Source organism: Elephas maximus, chromosome 16 (assembly GCF_024166365.1).
Source record: "Elephas maximus indicus isolate mEleMax1 chromosome 16, mEleMax1 primary haplotype, whole genome shotgun sequence".
In the NCBI taxonomy this organism is placed as follows: Eukaryota; Metazoa; Chordata; class Mammalia; order Proboscidea; family Elephantidae; genus Elephas; species Elephas maximus.
In genome coordinates, this window is record NC_064834.1 from 73,287,156 (window position 1) to 73,299,416 (window position 12,261).

Consider the following 12,261-nt stretch of genomic DNA (forward strand, 5'->3'; position numbering starts at 1 on the left):
TGGTGACAGAGTCACCACTTGCTGTCAAATCAGTCATGACTCTTGGTGATACCATGTGTGTCAGAGTAGAACTGTGCTGAATAGGGTTTTCAGTGACTGATTTTTTTCAAAGTAGGTAGCCAGGACTTTCTTTCAAGGCGTCTCTGGATGGACTTGAACCTCCAACCTTTGAGTTAGCAGCCGAGTGCCTTAACTGTTTACACCACCCGGGGACTCCCAACGGAGTCCCAGATACTACTACTACTAATGTAGTTTTTTGCCTACGTTCATAATTGAGGGAAATGCTATATTTCAGATAGAAGTAAGTGAAAATAAAGATGTAATTTTATTCCCCATCCAAATCAATGATATCTCGAGTTCTGTCCAGAGGAGTCCACAGTTCCAAGGTTAGATAGATCACATCAGTACTTCTGAGTACAACAGGACTCTGGTTAGTTGAATAGGAAACAGGTCAGACTCAAGTTCAGAAGTATTTAGCAAGGCATAAATAACCATCATTCCATTCAAGTAGCGATTGCTGCTCTATACAGAACAATGTGATGATGTGGTGCAATGGGTTATGACTGTGAAAATCATTTTGTCAGAGTGGACACCAAAGTTCCAAAGTCTGAGGTCACTGCAGGCAGAAGGGCAGGGGACATTAGACCGTCAGCATCAAAACCTCAGGCTATGCAGTTCAAGGAAAGAAAGGGCACATTTTATTGTTGTTGTTGTTAGGTGCCATCGAGTCGGTTCCGACTCCTAGTGACCCTACGCACAACAGACCGAAACACTGCCCGGTCCTGCGCCATCCTTACAATCCTTGTTATGCTTGAGCTCATTGTTGCAGCCACTGTGTCAATCCACCTCCTTGAGGGTCTTCCTCTTTTCCGCTGACCCTGTACTGTGCCAAGCATGATGTCCTTCTCCGGGGACTGATCCCTCCTGACGACATGTCCAAAGTATGTAAGACTCAGTCTTGCCATCCTTGCCTCTAAAGAGCATTCTGGTTGCACTTCCTCCGAGACAGATTTGTTCGTTCTTTTGGCAGTCCATGGTATATTCAATATTCTTCGCCAGCACCACAATTCAAAGGCGTCAACTCTTCTTCGGTCTTCCTTATTCATTGTCCAGCTTTCACAACATTTTATTAAAGACTACATATTAGAGGGAAAGCAACTAACTGATTTTTTTTTTCTGCCAAAAAGGATAGATAATACCTCTCAATGCTGTGATTAAAAACAGATTCCATTCACTTAGCATTCAGCCACTGTATTGTAGGGTACCCATCTTCAGTACTCAGCATTTGTGTGCCACTTCTTACTTTTTAAAGCACACTAGCCTTTGAGTCTTGTGAGTATAAAATAACAGCTGTGTGTCGAACAGTCATATATTTCGTCAGTAGCAATATTGAGACTAAGGTGGTCACGGTTGTATCAGAAAGAAAAGTGTGGGATCCTAAGACCCACTGGCTTCTTAAGTTTCTCAGTGGTGGGCTTTCTCTTAAACATAAACTTCCGTACAAAGGTCATGTATTGACTTAGAGACACAAAGAACTCTATAGTGGGTTAAGTGGAGAAAATAATCTTCCCTGGAAATAAGAAATTTGGGAAACGTATTGTGGTTTTTGAAATTTAGTAGGCAAGTTGGTGAGCATTATGTGGAAAAGACTAGTTGGTTCGTTCTTTGATTCAGATGTATATTGAGGACCTGGTCTGAGACTCGGCCGTCAGCCACTGACCCAAATTACTTACCTGGCTTCCTTCTCTGTAATATTCCCCTTTCTTCTCCTGTTCTTCTTTTCTTTGTGCTTGGTGCTACTGATCACTCTTCTTCTGCTACTCAGCTGTACTCCTTCCTTTCTTGAGGCTCTTTGCTCTTTCATTTCTTAATCCTCTTTTCCTTTACCCTTCTTTTTAATTCTCTTATCAGGGAGAAGGCAATACCTTGTATATCATCCCCCTTCCTTCTTTCTAGTCCAGAGTTTCCTGTCCCAACTCTGTGTTTTAATGAGAAAAAAAAAAAGTCCCATGCAACTTCAACCTAAACTACATATCTCCTAACACTGTAAAAAAAAAATTAACTGCACAAACGTAGGCACCCGACCATGCCCGAAGCCAACTCTTCAGATAGGGGTTGGACTGGACTATAAGATAGAGAATGATACTGGTAAGGAGTGGGCTTCTTGGCTCAAGTGGACACATGAGACTATGTGGGCAGCTCCTGTCTAGAGGTGAAATAAGAAGGCAGAGGGGGACAGGAGCTGGTTGAATGGACACGAGGAATACAGGGTGGAGAGGAAGAGTGTGCTGTCACATTAGGGGGAGAGCAGCTAGGCTTTCATAGCAAGGTGGGCTCAAGTTTTTGCGTGAGAGACTGACTTGATTTGTAAACTTTCACTTAAAGCACAATTAAAAAAAAAAAAAAGAAAGAAAAATGGAGGCACCCACATTTTTCTTCTGACTGCCCTAAATTTTTTTTTTCTCAGATGAGACCAGAGCAGAATACACCCACCCCTAGGCACTCAACTACAAAGGTTGTTTAAGTAGCAAAGGTTAACAGTGGTTTTAAACATGGTGACTCTTGTTTCTTTTTTTTCCTCTTTTACCAGCCTTGTAGTATATAACCAGAACTATTCAGAAAATATATTTCAGTATATTATTCCATTTCTTTCTTAATCCTGCAGTACTTGGCTCTGTTTTCTTGGCTTTTCCATGAGTCTGTATCTTGGTGCCCTAACGAGATCGTAAGCTTTTCAGAAGCCAGTGTCCCTTGTACCTGCCACAGACTCTTAGGCAAATGGCAAGTGCTCAGTATATTCCATTTAATTGATGCTTAAATAAAAGGACCGTACTGATTCTTTGTTTTAATAGCTTTACTGAGGTATAATTTATATACCATGAAGTTTGCTTGTTTTAAGGGTACAAGTCAATGATTTTCAGTAAATTTACAAAGTTTCACAACTGTCAACGCAGTCCAGTTTCATAAAGTGTTTATCATGCCCGAAAAGATCATTGTGACCATTAGCATTCACTCCTGTTCCCACTCCACTAATCTACTTCCTGTTCCTATGGAGTTGCCTGTCCTGGATGTTTCATGTAAATGGGATGTGGTCTTTGCCGGCTGGCTTCTTTCGCTTAGTGTAATGTTTTTAGGTTCAAAGGGAATACTAATTCTTAAATTTGTTTCCCATGCAATATAATTCTACCAAAAAAAAAAAAACTGGAATGATATAACAAGCCTTTAAAATTGGGTGGTCTCTTCAGCAAAATTGTAGCAAATCCATCGCTGAATAGAATTTGCAAGGTAAAGGATTTGGGAGCCACGTTAATGGCAAGAAAAGCTGGCTAACAATTTAACTGTTACTACCACTGACTCTGTTACTGCCACCACCCTACTGCATTCATGGTAGTGGTGGTAGCAATTAACATTTATTGAGCTCTTACTATGTATTAGACACTGTGCTTAACCCTTCCTGTGGATTGTCTCATTAGCCTTCACAGCAGCCACAGGAGATGCTGTTATTATCCCCATATCACAGGTGAGGAAACTGAAACTCTGAGAAGCTTTACTGGAGAGGTGAGAAATCACTTTCCCAGGATCACATAGCTAGTAAATGCAGATGCTGAGATTTGAAAGTAGTTCTTTCAGACTTCAGAGCCTATCTTCTTAACCCTTATGCTATGTTGAATGAGCCCTGGAGACGCGATGGTTAAGCACTCACCTGCCAACCCAGAGGCCAGCGGTTCAAATCCACCAGTGGCCCCACGGGAGAAAAGACCTGGCAATCTGCTCCCATAAAGATGTACAGTCTAGAGACCCAGTTCAGTTCTGTCCTATAGGGTCGCTATGAGTCGGAGTCAATTAGATGGCACACAACAACAACATGCTGTGTTTTACTGATAAGAAGCTGGGAAAAAAAAGTAGCCGTGGAAACAGCTGAAGCCTAAGTGCCAGGCCTTTCCTGGCAGGATAGGTGCTCTGCTTCTCTTAGCTGCTGAACCCCATACCCCCACAAGAGGGCGCCCTTGACACTGGCCAGTCTTAGACACCAGAGGAGGGTTATATTTGGGTTTCCCATTTAAGAAGTCTGTGAAATGTGACTGTCTTGGTTATCTAGTGCCGTTATAACAGAAATACCACAAGTGGATGGCTTTAACAAAGAAAAGTTTATTCTCTCACCGTCCAGTAGTCTAGAAGTCTGAATTCAGGGTGCCAGCTCCAGGGGAAGACGTTCTCTCTCTGTCAGCTCTGGAGGAAGATTCTTGTCATCAGTTTTCCCTTAGTCTGGGAGCATCTCAGTGCAGGAACCTCAGGTTCCCAGGATGTGCTCTGCTCCCATGGCTGCCTTCTTGGTGGTATGAGGTCCCCACGTCTCTCTGCTCGCTTCTCTCTTTTATATCTCAAAAGAGATTGGCTTAAGCCACTGTCTAATCTTGTAGGCCTCATCAGTATAACTGCCACTAATCCGTCTTATTACATCATAGTGATAGGATTTATAACACATAAGGAAATCACATCGGAAGATAAAATGGTGGACAATCACACAGTCATACAAGGTAATTATGACCTTGTCAAGTTGACAGATATTTGGGAGGGGACACAATTCAATCCATGATAGTGACATATATCTTGGGAATGAGTTCCATCTAGAAAGTTTGTTTCCTTGCTTGGTAGAAGTTAGGGGAAATTCATTTATTTAGACCAGATCTTTGCTAGGTAAAGGAGATATCATATAATGTTTAACACACTAATTTGTGTTTATGTTTATATTCAAAAAATGGTGAATTGAAATACGTACCAGATTAAGCTCCCTTATTTTGATGATGTAAAACATTAAAATGGGTTAAAAAATTATCACAAAGAAACTGATACTCAAATGCCCTTCTTTTGTGTGTGTGTGTGTTCCCTCTTCAATGGGGGCTGTTCCTGTAGCTAACAAGAAACATCCCAACTTGCCTGTCTTCTTGGAAAATTCCTCCTTGTGTCTTAAAATCTTCCCAGTCAGAAGCTTCACTTAACATATCAAATAATGGACTGTCCACTGCCCCACTGCAGACGTTGACAGAAGAGGAATTGATGATAAAGAACACCGGTGAGTAAACTTCCAGACTTCACCTCATTTCTGGTCATGGGTTGGGTCTACAGTATGCAATGACATAAGACATGACTGGGAGCCATATGCATCTAAATTTGTGAAAGAAATTTTTGACATTAATTTTTTTTTTTTTTAAAGCAATGCATGTCTATGGTTTTTTTTAAAAAATTGTAGAAAAAAGGCTGGTTAAAGGCTAAGCCTCCCTCCCACCCCTGCCCCCTGGTTCTCTAGTTCTCATCAGAAGCTGCCTTGTTAACAGTTTCTTTTGCATTCTGACAGTGTTAGAAATGCATGTCCTCATCCCCCTGCCGTCGAGTCGATTCTGACTCATAGCGACACTCTAGGACAGAGTAGAACTGCCCCATAGGGTTTCCAAGGCTGTCACCTTTACGGGAGCGACTGCCACATCTTCTTCCCAAGGAGCAGCAGGTGGGCTCGAGCTGCCGACCTTTCAGCTAGCAGCCGAGCACCTAACCACTGCACCACCAGGGCTTCTTAAAAATACATAAAACCAACCCCGTTGCTGTCGAGTCAATTCCGACCCATAGCAACCCTATAGGATAGAGTAGAATTGCCCCATAGAGTTTCCAAGGAACACCTTGTAGATTCGAACTGCTGACCTTTTGGTTAGCAGCCTTAGCTCTTAACCACCAGGCCACCAGGGTTTCCAGAAATACATATAGGTTCCCTTTTTTCAGGTAGGGAGTTTTAATATTTCATAGAGAACTTAAATTTTATGTTTATCCATGAAGTGGCTACGATTGAAATACAAGATCTGAATCAAGAGGTTGTATGCCACCGAAGCTTCAAGGAGATTATAATTATTTACTTATGTGTAGGGGAGGTGTGTGAGTGAGAGTGAAATTATGGTATACTTAAAAATCTGTAGCACAACATCAGAATTCTTGCACTTGGGAAGTACGGGTTGGTAAATGTATTCATTTTCTATTGCTCTGTAACAAATTGCCACAGATGCAGTGGCTTGAAACAGCGCCCATTTCTTCACTCACGATTCTGTGGGTTAGAAGTCCAGGCATGTGAGGTTGGGTTCTCTGCTCAAGATCTCTCAAGTTAAATGGGGCGTCAGCTGGGCTACATTCTCTCTGGAGCTCACATGGTGGCAGGAGGCAGCTCCCCCCAGGTGTAGCACTGAGGCCCCTGTTTCCTTGCTGGCTGTCAGCTGGGGGTCGCCCGCAGTTCCCAGAGGCCACCCTCCTCCTTGCCACCTGGCTCCCTCCATCTTCAAAGCCAGTAATGGAGAAGTCTGCCTTGCATTGAATCCCTCTTACACTTCAAATCAGAGGTGTCACTAGGGTTGGTGTCACCCAATGTGGTTACTCATGGTGTCACACCCCCCATGGACCTCCTCCCGTACCAGACCACGCAGAATCCTTTGTAATTTTTTTTACATTTTTTACACTTTATGTTATTCATAAGTCATAATTCCTGTATATCGCTCCTTCTTTTCCTTTAATCACTACTTCAGTCTCAAAAAAGTTATTGGTATAGGTTCACAAATGCTAATTACCACAGTATTGTAGCTAAAACACCAGAAAATTTGGCAAAATCAGCAACTATAAAAATACTGGCAGCAACAAAACCGCTGTGCTTGTATGCAGACAAAACCACATCGTTCGGTGGTTCAGAGCGTCATTGTACTTGGGTAGTAACGATAGCTCTGACCAGAGGGCGTTAGAAGGTTCAAAAAATAAATTAGCACAGAGGTTTTTATTTATTTATTGCACTTGAGATGAAGGTTTACAGAACAAACTAGCTTCTTACCAAACAGCTAGTGCACATATTGTTTTATGACATTGGTCAACAACCCCACAACATGTCAACACTCTCCACTCCTCGACCTTGGGTTCCCTATTACCAGGTTTTCTGTCCCCTCCTGCCTTCTAGTCCCTGTCCCTGTGAAGCAGCCAGGCATGAAAGGATTATTAACCATCCCATAATAGTTGTTTTTCAGAAAAGTCTACTCTTGTCACCTTTTTGTTACGATTTTACAGCACTTCATCATGATTGGTCTAATCCCCAGGTTTCTTGTCTCCTGCTGGCAGAAGGCTGAGGCGCAGGTGCACTGACTCCAAACCTACCCACTTTATGACCTTCCTGGGGTGCCCGTAGCGAGCCATTGCCATTTTTTTCAGAGCTGTGCACAGTATTTTTAGAGCCATGCACAAAAACGCAATCACTAAAATTGTGCAGACACACATCAAAAGACTGAAGATCCTTCCCTCACTGTTCATGCATATGTATGTCACTCCCTATAAAAGGAACAAATCTGCCCTGGTTCAGGGAGCTGGCAGCCTTAGGTCATGAGACCCTGCCTGTCTCCCAGTTTGCGAACTGAGTAAACCTTTCTGTTCTTCCAACCCTATGTCTGGCTGACTTCAATTCGCTAGTCTATTTGACGAGAACCTATTAGTTGACGGCTTCACCTGGGCTGGTGTGCCCCTTTAGTCTCATTTTGTTTTATGGCCCTGTCTAATCTTTGACTGAAGGGTGAACCTCAGGAGTGACTTCATTACTGAGGTAAAAGTGTGTCTGAGGGCCATACTCTCAGGGTTTCTCCAGTCTCTGTCAGGCAAGTAAGCCTGGTCTTTTTTTATAAGTTAGAATTTTGTTCTACATCTCCCTCTATCTCTGCCCGGAACCCTCTATTGTGATCCCTGTCAGAGCAGTCTGTAGTGGTAGTCAGGCACCATCTAATTGTACTGGACTCATTCTGGTAGAGGCCATAGTAGTTGTGGTCTCTTAGTCCTTTGGACTAATCCCTCCCTTGTGTCTTTAGTTTTCTTCATTCTCCCTTGTTCCTGAAGGGATGAGAACAATGAAGTATCTTAGATGGCTGCTCACAGGCTTTTAAGACCCCAGATGCTGCTCACCAAAGTAGAATATAGAACATTTTCTTTATACACTATGTTATGCCAATTGAGCTAGATTTTCCCTGAGATCATGGTCTCCACAGCCCTCAACCTATTAATTCAGTCCCTCAGCAAGTTTGGATGTGTCTGTGGAGCTTCCAGAAACCCTGCTGGCGTAGTGGTTAAGAGCTACGGCTGCTAACCAAAACGGTCAGCAGTTCGAATCCACCAGATACTCTTTGGAAACTCTCTGGGGCAGTTCTGCTCTGTCCTACAGGGTTGATATGAGTCAGAATCGGCTCGACGGCAGTGGGTTTGTTTTTTTTAGTTTTTGGATGGAGCTTGCATGCCCTTGGCTTGTACAAGTTCTACTGGCTTCCCCAGTATTGTGTAGTGTCTTACCCTTCACCAGAGTTATCACTTGTCTATTGTATATTTAGTGTTTTTCCATCCCCAACCCTCCCCTCCCTCGTTACCATCAAAGATCGTTTCTTTCTATGTAGCACAGAGTATTAGCCTTGTAGGTATATTAACAAATGTAAGCCGGGCTTACGAAAAATGTTTTTGTTGTTATAACTAACTCCAGGGATATTTTTATGAAAGATGATAAATTACTGCTGTAACACTGCCCCAAAATTTTATAGACAATCATTTTGGTGTCACCCCCTCTGACAGTGTCACCCGATGCAGTCCACACCCCTTAGTGATGCCACTGCTTCAAATCTGTTTCACCAGGAGGAGCCTTTTCCCTTTTAAGGAGTCACCTGATAAAGTCAGGCCCACTAAGGGTAATCACCTTCTCTATCCATAAAATCCTCCACAGCAGCACTCAGCGTTTGATTCTTTAACTGGGACAAGGCATGTATACACCAGGGGCTGGAATCTGAGTGGCCATCGTAGAATTCAGCCTACCACCGTAAATGCATTTCTTTTCCTTTGTTCTCCTCAAATGTTAGGCACAGGCTCTCAGGGATTTAGTACCGAACAACAGCAAAGAAATCACTCCTTCAAGGAACTCACAGTCTACTAAAAAAGGCAATCAGTTAAAGAAATAGTTTCAAAATGTCAGGTACGGACTGTTGAGGAGCAAAGCAGAGAGCACCTAGAATCTGCTAGAGATGGCTGGAATTGGGGGTAGCGAAGCGGTTAGTGTAGGCTTCCCAGAGAGCACGGTGTTTACGCTGTACCTCCAAGGGTGAAGAGTTTGACAGCTAGACAGAGAAAGGGAAGACATTCTCAGCAGCGGGAGTAGCTTGTCAGAAACAAAGAAATATTCATGAGCAAGCGTCTGTGTACTGAAGTTTCTGTTTGGGACAGTTGACTTCTGTTCATCTGCAGCACTTGGTATTACAATGATAGTAAAGCTAAGAAGGTGCTTAAGTACCCCATTCCTTTCATCAAAATGACTTCCAGATAGATCTAAGACTTAAAAAAAAACAAAACCGTAGAGGTCTGGAACAGTGCTTCTCAGCTGGGATTGCTTTTGCCCCAGGAGGCATTTGGCAGTGTCTAGAGACATTTTTTGGTTGTCACAACTGAGGGGGTGCCCCTGGCATCTAGGGGGTAGAGAGCAGGGTTACCGCTGGACATGCTGTAATGCACAGAACAGCCCCAGGACAATGACTGTCAGTGTTACCGCAAATCGCGGATTCGAGCTGCCTGCTGCAAAGCCAATACTGAGACAGAAGGAGGTAAGCAGCAAGAGGGCTTTATTGAATACTGGTATTCAAGAGACAGAGGGGGTTAAATTTCTCCCAAATTCTGTCTACTTCTAAAGAGCTAGTGGGAGCGTCTTATAGGGGGAAGATCAGGGTTACCTAATTTTTTAAGTATGTAGGGCACAAATGATCTTCTACATCACAAAACAAGAACCTTTATTAAACTAAAGATATGCATGTCAGACATCTGGACTCTAATCTGTATGTTTTTAAACAGGCTGAAAAAACTCACATAAGACTCTCTCGGCTAGTGGAGCTGCTCTGCCAAGTCTACTCAGACTGAGATAAGGAGCAAGAAAGAAAGTTGCAGATCAGAAGTGTCAGGCAGCCTCCTTCGCTGCAGTCTGGCGGGCTGAAGGCCATTTGCAAAACAAAGCTCGGTCATGTTTTTTTTTTTTTTTTTATAATAACTTTTATTAAGCTTCAAGTGAACGTTTACAAATCCAATCAGTCTGTCACATATAAGTTTACATACATCTCACTCCCTACTCCCACTTACTCTCCCCGTCTTGAGTCAGCCCTTTCAGTCTCTCCTTTCTTGACAATTTTGCCGGCTTCCCTCTTTCTATCCTCCCATCCCCCCTCCAGACAAGAGTTGCCAACACAATCTCAAGTGTCCGGCGTCTGGGGTCTTAAATGCTAACAAGCAGCCATCTAAGATGCAGCAATTGGTCTCAACCCACCTGGAGCAAAGGAAAATGAAGAACACCAAGCCCACATGACAACTAAGAGCCCAAGAGACAGGGCCACATGAACCAGAGACCTACATCATCCTGAGACCAGAAGAACTAGTTGGTGCCCGGCCACAATCGATGACTGCCCTGACAGGGAGCTCAGCAGAGGACCCCTGAGGGAGCAGGAGATCAGTGGGATGCAGACCCCAAATTCTCATAAGAAGACCAAACTTAATGGTCTGACTGAGACTGGAGGAATCCCAGCGGCCATGGTCCCCAGACCTTCAGTTGACACAGGACAGGAACCATCCCCGAAGACAACTCATCAGAATCGGTCATGTTTTTTATGTTAAGAGTGGAACAGGCTGCTCAGCCATGTCTTGAACAGAACCTGTGCCATTTTTCAAAGACTAGAGATAGTGGTTAAGTGCTACAGCTGCTAACCAAAGGGTTGGCAGTTCGAATCCACCAGGCGCTCCTTGGAAACTCTATGGGGCAGTTCTGCTCTGTCGTGTAGAGTCGCTAGGAGCTGGAATCGACTCCACGGCACTGGGTTTGGGTTTTTGGTTTTGGTTAGAGATTAATACCGCTTGTACAGCTATATTAAAACAAACTAGAAAATAATTCCCTCTAATATTAAAACACTAGAGAAAATGTATTTTCTGTACTTCCTCAGTAGTGCCGAAGCTGAGAAGCCCTGTGCTACATGATCATGCAGCTCCTAAAGGGCCAAGTCAGACAGGTGTGCTGATTTCATTAAGGTATATTAAAAAGGGAGGGGGAAAAACAAAGCGCAGCTCACTGTCTATCTTGTGATTCCTTTGTGTGAACAATATATATGTGTAGCGATATAGAGATGATTTTCAAATATAAAAGTTTTTAGAAAAAATACATAAGAAACTTAAAAATTAGTAACCTTTGGACAGAGGGACCGGAGGGTTAGAGGAGAGAGCAGGCTTCGTTTTTTGTTTTGTATTTTCTGTATTACTGAAGCCATATACATGAGTTATTTTTTACATCATCAGGAGCTTCAGTGGGGTGGGGCAGAGTTATACCTTTAGATCTGTATGAAAAACAAAAACAAAAAACTTCAAAAACTCTATCTTAAGAGAATAAGAAGAGCATCTGTGTCTCTTTTAACTATTAGTTAAAAAAAGCAAAATTCGGTCAGTGAACTGTTAATGAGCTGTTACCATCTCTGTTCTATTAATATGTCTGCCACTTGAACATAAAACTTAACGGTACTTCTTTTTCCTACAGTTAAAAAATTTGCCCAGCAACAAGTTGCTCCCTTGGTTTCAACGATGGATGAAAATTCAAAAATGGATAAATCAGTAATACAAGGACTGTTTCAACAAGGGGTATATATTTTATAATTCTTCCAATCTGAAACTTCTATAAATACATTCCAGTGTTAAAATGCATGCATACTTTTAAATTTAGGGAGTATAATGATAGCATAACGAGCCCTGCATTTCCTCGTCAAAATTCTTTTCTCTTTTTTAAAGATTGAGATCCTAGTTAATATTTGTATACTTAAAGATGTCTTTAAATTGATTTTTTTTTTTTTTTAATTAGAAATACTGTGCTTTTTAAGTAAAAGGTTGGAACTGAGAGCGAGTGATTTCTTTAGACCAGTGGTTCTTAACAGGGTGGGATTTTACCCCCTCCCACAGTGGGCTGGGGTGGGGCTAGGGCACTCTTCCCAGTCAGGTAGAGGCCAGGGATGCTGCTGAACAAGCTACAAAAGCAGTCCCCATGACTGAGAATTACTTGACTTCATAGTGCCAAGACTGAGAAACTGTACTTTAGATGGTAAAACTTCATAGTATGTAGAGTATTATGCAACCCTATGCATGTGGTGAACTTAGAAGCAGAGATGCTATCCAAAGTCCGCATTAAGCAGGGCAGCAGATTTCAAA

The 12,261-nt window shown here is 42.7% G+C and overlaps 1 protein-coding gene across 7 annotated transcripts in view; it reads left to right on the forward strand.

Annotated features, from left to right (window-relative positions):
- The window catches only part of ACADSB (acyl-CoA dehydrogenase short/branched chain), a 56,620-nt gene that overhangs the window by 18,202 nt on the left and 26,157 nt on the right, over positions 1–12,261 (forward strand). For 2 of the 7 annotated variants that reach the window (XM_049855430.1, XM_049855428.1), the window contains exons 2-4: positions 4,915–5,074; positions 11,016–11,081; positions 11,600–11,700. In XM_049855430.1, the coding sequence (XP_049711387.1) occupies positions 4,915–5,074; positions 11,016–11,081; positions 11,600–11,700 (327 nt within the window). Of the gene's footprint in view, positions 1–4,466; positions 4,539–4,914; positions 5,075–11,015; positions 11,101–11,599; positions 11,701–12,261 lie in introns of all 7 variants that reach the window. The other 5 variants (XM_049855431.1, XM_049855429.1, XM_049855434.1 and 2 more) reach the window with 5 other exon arrangements.